A 17,336-nucleotide genomic window follows, 5' to 3' on the forward strand; every position below is an offset into this window, starting at 1 on the left:
TTATATAAAAAAAACATTTTATTAGCAAACTAACATAGGAAAGTAAAAATATAAGAAATTCATTATAAAACTGTAAATGTTGTAAAAAATTATGGTAGCTACATTTATTATATTACACGTACCTTACGGTGTGATACTGATTTAACGTGACCAGATCTAATCTGACATTATGTCTGACACCAGCTGACCGAGCGATGCTGCTGCGCGCTTCTCTACATTATGTATTAAAACCTTTTCTCTTGTAAATGTTCATTATAGTTTCCATTCGTGTTTATTACAAACTGAGTGTTATTTCAATATTGGATTTTAACTTCCAGGAAGTCTACTGTTAATACGTGAAACACGAAGGCAAGACTTTGTCTTGCTGATTTTCAGTTCAACGGATGAAGGAAAAACCCAATACATTCTGAACTGACATGCAAAGTGTCGCTTTATCAATATTCGTAATCAATAATAATGTATGCACGCTTTTATGATCTTGTTATGTGTAACAGGTTTGTGGAGGCGGCGCAGTAGCACGGCTCGGCTCGCGCTGTGCTCGGAAGACTTCAGTGATTGAACCAGTGGCCGGGCAGCTCTCGGGCTGCCCCCGCACTGTTTAATAGATATACAGATAAGCAAAAAATCACAGCTCCGGTTAATCAAAATACAATTATGTTTTTGTTTTCATATTTTCTTCACCTTAAATATAATTCTAAAAATAAATAATGAAGTATTGTACAGGACGGCTCAGCTTAAGGGCGACGTAGATAAACCTTAACTTGACATTGTTTCGCACATTTGTGGAAAATGTTACAACTTACTTAATGACAAAAATATAAGTCCAATGAGTAGTATCTGGGTAGACATTTGCGTTTAAGTAAAGTAGGTAATTAAGATGAATTAAGATAATGTTAATTAATATGAAATAAGAGTCGACAGCGCCGCCCTCGTAAATCGAGGAGCGACCTTAAATAAATAAACAGTATTTACAAAGTATTTAACATTACGAATCATCATGCGCCGCGAGTCATCCACGTCTCCCTTACAACAACTCCGATACTATATAAAATTAAATTATCCATGCAATAATTACTCATAGAACCTTATAAACGAGACATAATTATCAATAAAATCTAATAATCAACTCAGGAACAAATGCAATAAAAATCGATCAATATTATCCTTTTCAATAATAAACCTTTTCAAAATAATGTACTCAAAAACCAACATAATTTAATATATTACATGAATATATTAACAACCATTTATGCACTCACATAATTTATGAAGGTAGCCATAGTATCTTAAAGTAATCTGGTAAATCTCTCAATGTTTCTTATTTAGGTACTTATTAAAACTATAAATTCGCTAGTAATTCAAATACCATCTAATGAGATACAAGTGGTAGAGTATAAAATTTACTTTCAAAGTCAACTTTAATATAAAATTCATTCATGATACATATTTACAAGATAATGAGTATTGTTAAAGAGTTTCCTCTGGCTTTACAACTACACTCTAAACATATTGTCGACAATCTCAGTAGAAAGCTTCATGGTACGCACGAGCCGAGGAGAGGTGTAGGTACAATGTTCAGTCTGAAAAGTAATTTAGATGTTGTACGCCGCTGCCGGCGCGGGCGCACTCGTCATACAATTCTAATGTATACAGATAATGAAAGCTTTCTTGTACTTATGTAGTTCCATCTTTGAATAGTAACATTAACTACGTATAAAGCGTTCATACTAAGTTATTATAAAATTAAACCGAAATACTTAAAGGGTTGAGATTGAGACTCAGAACTATAGTAACACTACACGCGTTCATATCCATAGTGTCACAGTCACACAGGAGCGTCAAGGGGCAGTGTTCGTTAACGAATAGCAAAATACTGAACATTCTTTGTGAACAGTATTGCTACTGGCAAGATGCATATTTACATCGGCAACTTAGGTATATAGGTACTCGTAACTGAGAAAGCTAATCCAGTTCCAAAACAGTGCAGGAGAGATGATTACACATGTATAAACTGAATCGGTAGTGACGGATACTAAGAAATGTTATATCGGTAAACGTTACAATAAGTACATTGTAATTTAATCGAATACAAATACATTGATTTGATATTCCTATCTGTATCTATAAATCTTTTAATAAAACCGTGGAGTTTAATTAATTTGTTGATTTACAATATTGTTTTATTAATGTTTTCCTATTTAATAACACGGTTTCAGAAGTTGTTACTTCATTTTAAAGGTCTATTTAATTTTGTAGTATCCGGGTTAGTGTAAATATAATTACAGCTGCCAGTATCCAAGCTACTAAAGTGGTATCTAAAATTAACAAATCGGTATACACGTAGGTAGATATTTCAGTATTTTATATAGCTTTTTACTCGGGATGGGAGGACCAACCAACGAAATCAGTTTAGTTAGTGTGAAATGGACTTTAAGTCGGGTTTTGTTCGGCGAAAACCTATAATTATGACCTGCGTTGTACACTTTCAGTGCACAAATTAGCCTGAGAACAGTTCAGGTCGAGCTAAATTGACTTCAAAAGACGCCTAATGGAATAGTTTAATGGAAAAAATGACTAGGTCGTGCTGCAATGACATTGTGTGTGATACCGCGTGCCTGACGTGCGGAGGCCGAAATATTATAACTTGACCTTAATTCCGGTGGTTTAATTTCAATCACGGTACATAATTGAACTATTGTAATAAACACTGCATGATATAGCCTATTGTATTTATTGTCCTGCAAGTAATCAAGGCACTCTGAATACTAGAGTATTTTTAAATTAACTCTCATGTTATGTTTATATTGATCAGGTTTGATAACATACCTATATAAGGAGCTACTGCCTTCGAGTATAAAAGCACAATTACAAGTACAAACAAAAATAGAGCAACAATCGGTACAATAATGGACTACATTAACGCAATGACTTCGCTAATGTCGATTATATCATTCCACGTCTCAGTACCAGCCAATTCATGCTAATTTTCGTTATGATGCTGAACTATCATGGTAATCAGATGATGATTATAATGATAATAATCGAGCACATTGTAAGAATGTATTTTGCAAATTATAGAATCAAATGACAGGAGGTTATTGCTTTTTTACATCTATGTTGGATGGAAAAAGAAAGTGCTTTCAAAAATGTTTGGGTGTCCACTACGAGATTTTATAAATGCTACTGAAACGAAAGAGGCTGATTATCAAATGAAGAAAAGAAAAATAACTATTTATTACATTATTTACAAATGGCCAGAGGACACAAAGTGACCACAGAACACCTGACTGCTTAGAAAGGTATCTGAAAATGTCAGTGAAACAGATTAGAATGATGTCTATACTCGTATTAGGTAATTACTTTCACTAAGTGGAAGGTAGGCATGCACGGTACTTTCATGCACTTTCATACTCGAGATAACTGTTTCATGGCTAATAACTGGTAACTAATAATGGGAAGACATAAAATGAGTGCTTACATAGGCGTCCGACGGTAAACAATGTCTAAGAGGGGACCTAGCTGCCTAGGTACTGACCAGTGGCGCTGCGCACGTATATAAATAATAACAGGGCGCGGCCCTGTGTTATAAACACAGACGGAACAAAGAAAGGCCAATTTGTTAGACGAGAAAGGGAGCACATTTTAAAGACCGCGATTGAAACACCACTTGTATTTATAATTTATAGCAATCTGAGGGCAATCAGGCCTCTCCCAGTATGAGGCGAAAGATGTAATATTGGGAATGAGAAACCGTTCACTGCGTCGCGTCGTCCGATATGGACACTCGAATAATGGTCCCTCCCGTCCCGAACAAGCTATTACGTTCCAATTTACGAACAGGTACATTATAATAATAGCGCAAGTATTCAACTTTTTGTACCAAGCGTTATCGGAAACATCGCAGACTTACTAAGTAAATAGAAATGTCGAAAAATAATAGTGTGGCCACGTTCGAAAAAATAAAATCGCTGTTCAAACCGAGAGGAACACAGCGAAGAGATGCGATAGTTGAACGGTGAAAGATGCTGGGTTCTGAATACTCGTTCTTTTAGTCTTTTTATTTTTATTTTAGAAAGTTCAGTCGGTCGCACAGCGGGAGAAATTACTGCGGCGACCACTAGCACCAGCGGTGCTCATCATTGTTCGCTGCTATCTGATGTTCCGACACGTCCTCCGATCTCGACTATCCAGAACTTGAACAAATATTATAATGGGCCACATCACTAATAGTTTGCGTCTGATATCTACCTACCTATACCAAAATGCAGAAACGTTGTTCAATGATATGACTTCTAACGAACATAAACTAGTATTTATGACTAATAAATATGGAATGTAAGTCAATTCTATATTTTATAATCTTGTAAAACACTTAAAAGTATCTATCTGTTCTTAGCTAAAGCTAAAATGTCTACGGTAACGGGCGGCATTACATACGAATTAACAAATAAGATTAACGGCCGAGAACCTTCACATCTCTCTTTCGTAACTGTCTTATTTCTCTATAAATTATTACGTTATTAGCACCTTACCAAATTCATCTGTGATATTTTCAGCCTTTAAGTATCGATTATAGAAAATACATTTGTAATTATATCACCATGATAAAGTTCAATTGACTATCAATGGGGTGTGAGCGGAGTGCAGGGCGGCGCGGGCGCGCGTTACCTCTGCTTGTTGGGTTTGACGGCGCCGTTGGCGGCGGCGCTCTTCTGCGCGATGTGCGTCTGGTAGTGCTTGGCAAGGTGCGCCTTCTGTCGGAAGCTCTTGCCACACAAAGAACACGTGAAGGGCTTCTCGCCCGTGTGCGTCCGCACATGCACGTTCACTGAGTACTTGTCCTTGAACCCCTTTGAACAAATGGAACAGTAGTGAAGAGATCTCTCTTTCCTCACTCCGTTCGATGTAGAGGTTGCCGCCTGGATAGCAGTACCCGACTGCGCTTGCGTCGTCGGCGCTGGATTCTTGCTCTGTGGCTTCTTGTATCGTCTGTTGCCTGGCTTTGTGCTAGTAACGGTTGGCGAGGCTGTTACTATTTGCAGGTGTTGGTTCAGCTGAACTTCTCCGGCAGGGATCATGGTTACTAGTTCACCGTTGACGTGATGAATGTTGTAAACACTTCGCGTCGGGTCAATAGGTTCCACAGTACAAAACGGTTGCATAGATTCCCCAAGTTCAGTTGCTATCCTTTTTAGCTTCTCGTAGTCTTCCGGGTAGTTAGTATCGAGCCGCGACAGTAAAATGTCGTCTACACTCTGCGTAGATGAAGGGTTTTCTCCATTAGACACGACAGAGTTACTAGGGTCTTCTAATAATATTGATATGTTCAATCGATTTTGAGGCGATATTTGCATCAAGAGCTCGTCTTTGCTGTCTTGGTACATTGACGGAACATCAGGCTTGTTGTTGTTTGTCGTAATAACTCTTTTCAGTTCGTTAGTAACCTCGACTTTTACAGGATTTTTTTGTATAGTGCTATATCTAATAAAAGCTTTTCCTTGTAACGCGCTCCTGAGCAAAGATTCATTCGATTCTGTGTTTTGATCGGTAATTTTCCAATCATTGTTATTGTTATTAAATTCTACTTGACTTTCTAATAAGGCTGGTGTTACCAGTAAAGATGAACTATGCGAATCTTCCTTTTTGTCACTACTCTGGAATTCTCCTTCTTCATAACTATAGGGTTCTACTTTCACTAAATCACTAGTACTCAAATCGGCATGTTGACTTTCTGAGTCACCATCTTCGTATGTAAAACCTTCAACTTTTGGTAAATCTTGGTTGAAGTCATTAGGAAAGCCATTCATATTCAATATAGATTCGAGATCAAGTGAATTGTGTGTTTCTATGTCTGTAGGACTCGACATAGAGACGTCTTCTTCTTTAGCCCAGTATCGGTTCGAACTGGTCTCCGTCATGTCATGATTTAATACCGTCAATGTATATATTTGTCCGTCCGTGTTGTTTATTAATTTATTAGAAATAGCCGTGTCTGCGCAGGGATGCGTGCCATTAATGTCGCTTTCCTGGTTCCAGTAAAACTTGTTGAGATCCTCCAACATGGTATTGTCCAAGCGATCACGCTCGCGGTCCACGTTCCAAATAGAGTCGAAACTCTGCAGCGTGGTGGATGTGGTGGCTGTGGCCATGCCGCTGTTGGCTCCGACCGGCGCGCCACTCACGCTGAGTAAACTGTTATTGTTCTGTTCTTTTGGCTCTTCTGAGAGCAGTGGGTTCGACCTCGAGTCGGGTGATTCCATGAACACATTAACAGAACGCATCTGTTGTTTGTACTGGGCATCAGTAACCTCGTTGGACGTCACGAAATCAAAGAAATCCGACTTTGACAGTTCTGGGGCAGTGGCCGTCATGACTACCGTTTCATTTACAACCGAGGACGACTACTCGGTTTGTTCTCGTGTCAGTTTTGCTACATCAAGCTCGTAACGTTTGTGTTCAGTTTATCTTTGTACTACAATAAATATATCTAAATTTAAATAAGTGAATAACCCGGTATGACTTGTACTTTATTGGCAGTCGCTAGAGCGTCGGTAACTGAGAGTGCAGGAGTGCGGGGCGCGGGCTGGGGTGTTACTCGGACGTGCCCAACGTGCTCGAGTCAATCGGCGGACCAATCGAGTGTGCGAACTTGATCCGTACGTTCCTTTTTCCCATTATTCACCCCAACCCTAATCCTTGATGGTCGAGAACTTAATCGCTCAGGCTCTTGGCAGAGATAATGCAATCGACCATGTCCATGATGTTTTGAGGCTCGAAGTAGAGGAGTGAAGTCAATCTGGAAAAGAGAAAAGGATATCTATACATATAATAAAATCGTAGAAAAGTGCTGTCTGTACATTGAAAATAAAAATAAAAAAAATAGCAGGGGTTATTGTTATGTCGATGTCGAACCCAAAAATGTAATTAACTTTTTTTTTGTCTGTTTGTCTGTTTGTCTGTTTGTCTGTTTGTCTGTTTGTCTGTTCGTCTGTGCGCGCTAATCTCAGAAACGGCTGATCCGAGTTGGATGCGGTTTTCACGAATATATTGTGGGATGCTTAAATTTACATTTAGTGTTTGTTTCATGTCAATCGGTTCATAAATAAAAAAGTTATGTCAAATTAAAGAATCACGTCGAACATTCTATGCTTATACCATTAATCTCCGCAACTATTTGACGGATTTGGTTGTAATTTGGTACAGATATAGTTTAGAACCTTAGAAAGGACATAGATATATTTTTATTTCAAAAAATAAAATAAAAATAAAATAAAAATAAAAATAAAAATAAAAATAAAATAAAAATAAAAATAAAAATAAAAATAAAATAAAAATAAAAATAAAAATAGAAATAAAAATAAAAATAAAAATAAAAATAAAAATAAAAATAAAATAAAAATAAAAATAAAATAAAAATAAAATAAAAATAAAATAAAAATAAAATAAAAATAAAATAGAAATAAAATAAAAATAAAATAAAAATAAAATAAAAATAAAATAAAAATAAAATAAAAATAAAATAAAAATAAAAATAAAATAAAAATAAAAAATAAATTTATTCCGGACATACAGCGCCATCTATTGTTCAATTTCGTACTTATAGAACGGAATTGAACAATGTCGGGCTGTTCCTATACTCCGTAGATAGATGGCGTTGATCGCGCAATGGTGTAATTACAATTGTTCAGTTCATGTTATTGTTTTAATTCATTGGAAATTTGTTTTTACAAAATAGTAAAAAGCAATGAAAAATATAACATAATACAACTTTTAGTACAAAGAAAACGCTCTAACGGAGTATCTTAGATAATTCTATGTCGATCGTTACACGACTTCGGTTCATGTTATTGTTTTAATTCATCGAAAAAAAGTTAACAAATAGTAAAAAGGTATGAAAAAAATTATATCAATATAATTAAACTTTTAGTACAAAGAAAATGCCCGAACGGAGTATAAATAAATAATCCAAGTTGTCTTTATCCTCGATAGATGGCGTTGGGATCGAAATAGATTGCGCTATGGTTTTGTTACAATTATTTGGTTGGGTATCGGCCGAGCGCTTCGGTACTATTGTAGAAAATGTGTATTATCAGTCGTATGATTATTTGTCTGTAGTGGTCCTGCTGTTTCGTATATTCTAAATTGGTTTCGTTGTATTTGTCAATTAATAAGTTTATTTGTTGGGTTATCCTGGTTTTCTGGTTAAACTTTTTAACGTAGGTTTAGTTTGATATCGATTATTAGTAGTTACTGTAGTTAGTTTTTTTAATAAAATTGTAAGTCTAATTTATAAATTAATTAGATAATTAGATTAGATTTAAGTCGTTTCTTTTAAATTATTTAGTTTAAGCTTGGTTATTATAGCATAAAGGATAGGTTCTAATATAATTTCTTTTTTAATTGTTATAAATTCGTAATTCGTAGCTTTCTTTAGTTTTAAGTTAGTTTTCATCTTAAGTTCGGAAAGATTATAATATTTCTTTAGTTAAAGTCCGTTTTTAAACTATTTTTTCAATGCCCTAAGTGAGTATACATCTATTAAAATCAAACGCAGAGCTCATTATGTTGATTTTTGAAGAGTTCCCTGGAATATCTTCCACATCTCATTTTTGAAAAGATCCCGCGAGATCGGGAACTCATCATCATCATCATCATCATCAGCCTATAGCTATGGGAACTATGTGGTTAAAACCAAAAAATTGCCGGAAGTCACTATTCCACGCGAACGAAGTCGCGGGCAAAAGCTAGTCATTAATAACATTGCTCAACTGATATAGTAGCTTATTGTAGTTATACATATTAACAAAATGTATTGCGTCGATTTCGCATATCACAAAGCAGAATATATCCGTATCTGCATGTTTAATTAATAAGCTCGCTGCGAGTCTTTAGATCCTGTACAAAATCAGGGCGAACAAGTCACGCGTTGCGCCTATCAGGCATCACGTAGCGCCTGCGCACTATGTACTGTCGTACAGCCGCCGCCTGCGCACTGTTTTTCAATCTAAGTCTGTAACTCTCAAATAATAAAACGGGGCATTCGAGTGATTAATATGAAAGCAGTCAGAGACACGTGTTTCGGTATACGGTTCTAGTAGTTTTTCTATTTTTAGTTTTAAAATTATCCATTTAATTTGCATTGTTAATATAACTTTATTTTAAAAAGAAAATAAAAAATGATTATGCGAATCCACCACAACTGAATATTGTATTTAAACTCCTCAATGCTTTCCGTACGAGTTCGATATACATGTCGTAAAATGAGAAAGGTCTGTCAAACGACACGATGAATTGGAGCAAGCGCGAGGGACCGAAACAACCGATATTAAGTTTCATCTGACAGCTGATACAATGGTAACTCGTTCATATTTGACGAAATATTATTTACTCGATGTATACTTTACAGATTATATTCTACGGTAATCTATCGTGCTTTATCTACTCTAAAAACTAACTTTACTGTGAGAGACAAAAGTATAGTTAGATCATGAACAATGTGAATATAAAAAAATCTTAAAATTATGATTTTATAACTCCAATACATAATATAAAAATGGACTAATACGGTTATATGTATCTTCATTAATTAATGTCAAACTAAAGTTACCTAAACTGTGCGATTTTCAATGTGTATATTTAAGTAATTCTTATTAAGCAAACGAATGTATTTCATTACCTATACAAAACTATTTATTTATCAATGTTACGCACACGGCATTCAGCGTGAAAACTAAAAACAAATGAAATATACGAGTATCGTGACGTTGTGTGATGCGTCTATAACTGTTGTTAACTTGAAAACGGAATGTAATACTTGTGAGCAATAAAACATTCTGGAACGAATCTTTAATTAAAAACAATGACGTTATTTTTTGTTTGAATATTTGTGATGATGGAGTTCGTGTATTTTGCTACGATATCTAATCAAGTATGGAATTATTGTGTTCATTGCACGCCATTCCTACGATTTATAAAAATAAATCGTATGCATGCAGGAAAATGATGATGTTATTGACCACTTTCTTATATTGTAGTTAGTCAGCTTGCATTGTCGTTGGTGGACAGCGTCGTATGTTTAGCTTGGAGAAGATCAATAAAACAATCGATTTATTTCACATAGCGAGTCGCTCGTAAACTTCTCAATTCAATCAGTACTTTACGTCATTGCCTCACAAGCATATTTTAACTGTACTAAATTGTGTACAGCCTGTCATTACTTTAAAACGAAACACTAAGTTAACATGCAAAATTGTTGTGAAACTAATATTGTTAAAAATAGTGCTTTTGGCATTACTTAAACCCTATTTCGTAATCGTGGAACGTTCGGACTAAGCGAATTAACTTTAAATTGGCTATAGGAAACGTTATCTATGGGTCTTGCCTTGAGTCATAAGTATCTATCATAAACGTAAAAATATTGGGTTAAATTGGCCGATGCAGGTAGAGTACTCTGGGTAATCCCAGACTTTGGTTGGCGGACTTGCAGGCAGCCATTATAGACGGCTCGGTAAGGTCGCCGCAGTGGTTTTTCTGAGAATCTGGTCTCGTAATAGCTTCGTAAGCTATTAACTTAACAGATAAGCGTCGATTATTGCAATTGGTTCGGGTTTGTATTCGCAACGTTGCAACAAATAGTTTGAGCGAATCATTTTAGGTATAATGCGTTTGCATATTTTAATAATAAGAGCTTAAAAATTTGGTTGAACTGGGTTTTTCTGTTTTAAATTATTTTTGCTCTGCGGTTACATTAAGAATGGGTAGGTCAAACGAGTAGGCACCTGCTGGGCAAACTTCGGGCACTTTATATTTGACCTAGATTGTTTTATGTCATTTGGGTAGGTACCCACTTACTGTAGTATTATTATGGTTATGATTTAGCTTTGGAGGCTAAATGTTGACGTAAATCTAGCGTAACAATAGTAATAAAATTGTTTAATCAAGTAATTGAGTAATTAGCGAATACAAGGTACAATCGACAGGCAAGGATGTGAATTTGATGACTTTGTATTGAGCAGTGGCAGCGCGCGGTGCATGTGGGTTAACGAGCGCGGTTGCGCCACGGACGCCGCGCCGCCTGCGCCACCGCCAGCACCGATACCTTCAGACATTAACAGCTACACAAACGTTTTATTATATTTCATATTATATTTTTGTTTTTATTCCAAAATTGTATTATACTTATAGTAACATTTTAATTGGATGATTTTGCAATTAGGTAACGTGAAAATTAAGAAAGATATATCTTTTTAATAGGCCGTTTACTAGTTTTGTTCACTAATAAGGTAATAAGTAAATCTAAGAGTCTGGTTGGTGCTTTGCACCAAGTAATAATAACATTTCTATTAGCAATTGATGCTACTAATAAGGCAGAGCACCGGAGAAACCTCACCTCTTATACCTATCTAGAAATCTTAAATTGCAATGTTCGTTAGCGCGAATACCCATTACATTTTATACCCATTTGTATTATTTCTACGTCTATACCATCTCAGGCAAGTAATTAATTCCTCTAACAGATTTATGAACCGATATCTATTAATAGCATTCTTAAATTAATTGAAAAAGATATTATTATAGACGCAGTGGACATGTTGGTGTAACATGCTTAAACTTACTTGTTTACTACTCAACCTGCCTGTTTATACAATAGCTCCGTTATTCATGCAATGACTTTGCAACCAAGTATTAAATATGTACGAAAATATTGTCGTTTTATAAAATAGTCAGCGCCGTATCGATATCGTAGATCTAGTTCGATATCTTTAATTAACACGAATAAATGGCCTCGATATCGCAACTACAATGGCCGACTTTATCTCCGCGGACTATCGAACGATGTCTACAAATTGCGTCGTATTTACGACAAAAATACGCGGACAATTAACTGTGAAGTAGTGATGTGACGATATAGTCGGAGAGCTGGTGGTGGAACTGGGACTGATCCAGCGCATGATCCGGCTGTTACACTGAGCAACCGAGCAATGCCGCGCGCCGCCCGCGCCGAGCGCGGCCAACAGATGCGGCTGCGATACCCGAGACCACATTGTGACGGTTTTAATTGGACGTTTTACATAGAATTGATTCGAAATAAAGCTGAACGTGCCGCTGGTCATTCTCGGCTATTCAAGGCAACGTTCGACTTGCAGTACGATGCCGATGTTATGATTTTGTGTCTGAATTGATTATATTGTATTTTTGTTAACAATTTCATTGAAAACAAAGAGTTGTTTTGTTCGCCCCCCACTTCAAACAATTTTGAAGGCGGGGTCGAATCTTAAACACATAATGTTGATTATTGTTAGAAATAATTATGTTCAATGATTGAAACAGTCGTTATCTTCGGCAATATACGGAATAGATATTTTGTGCTAAGATTCACTTTTAACAGTTCACTAACTACGCATTAGGCGTATAAATTATTACTAATAGGAGGCACAGGTGGCACAGGCAACTTTACAAATGTTATTATGTTTAGTATAATTGTCGCTCTGTTTCATATCAATCGGCATTAGCTAGGCAGCCGTAAATGGGAGCTGGTTGCGGCCGCATACCAGAGCGCGCATCGCCGCCGGCTGACCCCTGACATTTGGGCAGAAGATGGCTGGATGACCGCTTGCTACGTACCAACAGCCTTTGATCTCTCATACTGTTGCAATTTTATGCTAGATTATTATAACGAGTCGGACACCAGCAAAAGTGAAATTAACGTTGCGTGCGTTGATCTGTTGGCGGGCGTTACTATAAACTCGAATGACACGTGGTTAATTGCGGTTCACGCAATTAAAGGGCCCGGCCACGAGTGGGTTTCTAAGTTCCGAAGATTCTCTAACTCCACTTGTACACTAGAATATCTGAGTACTCGTTTAACATCGTCACACTTTTATAAAAACTATGCACATTGATTAAAGACGAGTTGTATGTTTCGCATATCACGAATTAACACTAATTTAAATAGGCAATCAACATTGATGAAACATTTCAGCAATTCAATTACGCCGCTAATTATGCTCGAAATCTATTTGAATAATTAATTCGGTGGGTAGTAAACGTAGCGGCACCATGTACTGGGTGCTGTAAGCTGCAAGGAGGTTATAAATGCCAATATAGGTCGATTGCGGCTTACACATTGATTTATGGCAACTGGGAGACCGGTGGCTACGCAAGGATGCACAATCTAGTCGTGACATTACTGGCGGAGATTACTTGCGTACGCGCAACTAGAGTGCGTCGAATTCTGACATAAAATATGGTTAGTATTTGTATCGAGTAGTGGTTGCTCGAGTTCCCACGCGGTGCGAGCGTTGCGCCTGCGCCGCCGCGCCGACACTGGCTCGCAAACGTTTGGACACATGCTAATGTTGTTAAGATAGATTTCTAAGATTGAGAATATTTAATATACCGTGATGTCACAGTGGCCTACTCGCACATTTAACTTATTGACAGCCACAGCGAACAGTGTCCTTTTACTGGGAATATCTGTAACATTGTAATTCTCGTTCATCGTAGCAGTCTAATAATAAATCTTTTAGAGAAATCATAATCTATAGTTCCGTCTATAATACTTAACACAACACTATTTGAATAAACATATTTTGAATACAATATAAAAACAACTGACTTTTCGCTTTCTATTGGATATCTTATTTATTTGTAACCGAACCAAGAAATGTTTTATGGATGTCTATAATCGCCAAGTATAATGAATTGTACGGTTAGATTCTGCATTTCTATGAGCGGGTGTGCCGACCTGTCGTTCAGGTTTAGCTCAATTAGGAACCAAAATTATACTGAGATGACCGCTTTGTCCTAGAGAACAGCTCGGCGGTCTCAGCTAATTGGGCACATGAACAGCGTTACGTAATGCACCTGATTTCGTGGATTCGATTCACGAACTTAATTAGCTCATCAAATTGTAGATCGTAAAATAGCTAGTAATAGGTACAGTAAATAAGTACTGTTTAATTCGATATAAGTAGGTAATACTTATTGGTTTTCTAAATATGGGCACTTGAATTTATATTGCAGCCAATTACAATGGCGGGTTGCATTTAAGTTTAGCAAATAACAAGCTTCAAAAAGATTGGTTAAAATGATTTCTCAAAAACGAGTCTCAGACTCAATGAGATTTTTACGATTGACAGTGAAGTCGTGTAAACTCGTTCGTGTTGATATATCGTAAGCAAAGTCTACCAGTATTCATCTGCATAGGACAATAACGTGTGGGATAAGAGTCAATCACGAGTTCGTGTTGCAACGAGCCATGATTGGCCTACATCACAGGTGCACTCACAAAAAAGAGAAACTGCAGTTTTGCGGCGTACGAAAGAAAATCTTATTATCGACATAAGGGGCGATATTCGAGACGGCCGCGGCCGTCTGCTCCAGTTACAGAAAACGCTCCCTCCGATTTGGATCCGGTTCGATCTGGTTTCGTGCGAACCAACCTTCACTCTCTTATGGTGTTTTAATCACTGTTATTTACGTAAGTAGGTAGGTACCGCGGATATTATCGGGAGAAAAATCGATATTGTTAAGTAAATATAACGATACCGCTTCCTTGCAATTTCAGTTTAATTTGACTAATCTGGAACACTCTTGAAAATTGGGTTAAAATTACACAAGATTTCTCACAGTAAAAAATATTGTTTTGTTTGTTTATTCAATAACTCAAAATCTTAAAGCAACTCAACTAAATTAATTCAATTTTATAAACGAGACAAAGGTAAAGCTAGTTGTTCAGTATAGCCAATTAATTCAATGTAGACACACAGTGGCATAATATTTTTTTGAGAAAGAAATATTCAATAAAAACATATTGAAAAAAATCGTTGCACACCTGTATAGATAATATAGAACAAAAGAATCTTTGAAAAAAACTTCGGGTTAAAAAGGTTTTGATATGACATTTGACACACCTACAGACCAAACAGGCAACTTGCCATTGACAGACGCATCATCGGTTGTATAGTGAAAATAAATGAAGACACTGACTAATTGGTAGTTAACATGCACGTTCGATTATGCGAAGCGTGCTAATATAATACAGAGGCAAATTGGTGTTAAACTTTTGACAGGCGGGTCAATAAGTGACTGGAAAACGAAAGTAGCACCTGGTGCAGTCTTGCTTTGTTATTTTTATCGGATAGTTTTACGAATATCAAATTACGCGGCCAGGCTTGGATGTCACGGTTCACTTTGATACTTTTTGCACGTCAGTGAGCAATATTTTTGTTCTCAACAAATTTTACAGTACGTGTACCAACAGTTAAGGTAACTATAGATTTTTACACGCAATGCAGTTAGCATAAGAAAGTGTGAAGTACTACCAACCGGATATCAACCGGATTTCTATTTTTGTTAGACTCCTCAGCGATTGCTTCCGAGGAGCTAGCATGTCCCTAATAATCAGACGTCACCTATGACTAATGTAATGTAACCGCACTCTGTGGTCACACGTATTGAACATTAATGAGACCGTCTATAGATAAACACTAAGGAGATGACTCGGCAGAAAAAATGTTCATGTGGTGAAGCTTAGCGACACCAATCATGTTCCAATCACTTTTCAAATACCTAAACAGTAATAATTTGCTCAAATGACGGACCAATATCTGACGAGAAAAAAAAAGATACTTTTCAAAAATCTTAGACGACTGTAATTTCTCTCAATAGAAGCTATAATTATGCGGTGAAGAGGTGGTATGTAATAAATAATCCCGGATTTGGTTATTATGTATAAAATAACCGAGAGCAAAAGTCAACGTAATTATTCGTTCACGTATTGATCTCGGTATAAATAAACGAGTTGTTGCAACTTGTAACTTGCCATTCGGGAAGTAAAATTATAGCGTGCATAAACGCTAATGTTATAACTCCATACACATATAATTTTAATGTATAATGTCGAGGTACCTACAATATGTGCAACGCATACTTGTAGTCATTAAAGCTTTGGTAAGGAATTTCCAGGTCACATGTTTTTCTGTAAATTTACGTACATAAACAGTAGCTTATAAAATAGTCAGTTCTAGAATTTGCATAAGGTTCTTGATACACATGCTGGTAAAAATAACATTATTTCATAATGTGTTTTGCTTTATCAGCGTGGCTTTAAATTAAAGCAAAGTAATTACACAATTTCCAAAAGCTACGACTGTCTGCTGCCTTAATAAATGATATGCATTAATAAAACATGCAGTTTCTTTTCGTTCGCGATTAGCATGAAACCGAGTCGAATGCAGTCGTTCCATGAATTCCATTTAATAATAATAAATTGAGATTGGAGCCCACGCTGATTCGAAGCTGCTGTAATATTTTAATGAGCTGTTCGTATCTATTTGATTAAAAATAAATCATATCAATTTTTGCCGAGTTATGCATCGGACACAATTAACACGTTTGTATTTGCATATTAATTCATGTATGCGTTTGGTATAAATACTAAGTCGTTCATCTATATAATGTGTGCTACATTTACGAACTGCGGTGCTGCGGGCATCTTTGTGACATGTTACCGTGCGGGTACTTTTCCCATGATACATAGTAATAGATAGACAATTATAAGCCGACAACAGTCGTGTAATAAGTTGTATCTCGGTTCGCAATTACTAACGGGTAGTAATATATCTCACATCGCGCGTAGCAATATGTCTGCCACGAATTTTAATGAAACTCATCTGTATAACTGCAATCACATGACGCTAGATAAATGTACTGAAAACATCTCTACTTGATTGCTACGGTAACCTACGTAACCAATCAATAAGCAATCAATCAATATTAAACGATTTTTATATGCACGCCAGCCAAGCAATCGGCTCCTTATTATTCTGCAAATGCAACATCATTAAAAATGGCGGAAGACTTGTATCAACTTTTGTCACATTAATTTAAAACTACGATGACGTAAATCACTTGATAGCCGTTATTGCTGGGCGTTGTCTAGCCAGTTTTTACAACAATGCTAACTTTGTCACGATCATAAATTAAAGATCTGATTAATTTTGTATGACATTAATATTTATTCAGCTAGGGGATATAGTCATCATTTATTTCACGGATGTTGAGTCCTCAGAGATATTGTGCGTATAAAAATATGAATTAACTTTTAATCACAATAATGCTGTATAAGTTAATTAAGCGAGTGTAAGTTAATTTCCGCAGAAAGTGATCCATTATATGCATTGCATATATACAATATTAAACTTCTTAACTGTTCGTTTGTTAGACAGTTACTCAATACAAACATTTACTATAAAAGGCAATGAAATGTAAAGCTCCTCTGTTATCTAAACAATGTTTAAATGAATGAATATATTTATCCAAACACCAATTTT

General features: G+C 36.2%; 1 protein-coding gene across 2 annotated transcripts in view; it reads right to left on the minus strand.

Annotated features, from left to right (window-relative positions):
- LOC118262486 (uncharacterized) overlaps positions 1-17,336 on the minus strand; it is a 60,422-nt gene continuing 43,086 nt past the window's right edge. For both annotated transcript variants that reach the window (XM_050697413.1, XM_035573896.2), the window contains one exon: positions 1-6,796. In XM_050697413.1, the coding sequence (XP_050553370.1) occupies positions 4,665-6,371 (1,707 nt within the window). In that variant the 5' untranslated portion in view covers positions 6,372-6,796 and the 3' untranslated portion in view covers positions 1-4,664. The remainder of the gene's footprint in view (positions 6,797-17,336) is intronic.

Source organism: Spodoptera frugiperda, chromosome 12 (assembly GCF_023101765.2).
Source record: "Spodoptera frugiperda isolate SF20-4 chromosome 12, AGI-APGP_CSIRO_Sfru_2.0, whole genome shotgun sequence".
In the NCBI taxonomy this organism is placed as follows: Eukaryota; Metazoa; Arthropoda; class Insecta; order Lepidoptera; family Noctuidae; genus Spodoptera; species Spodoptera frugiperda.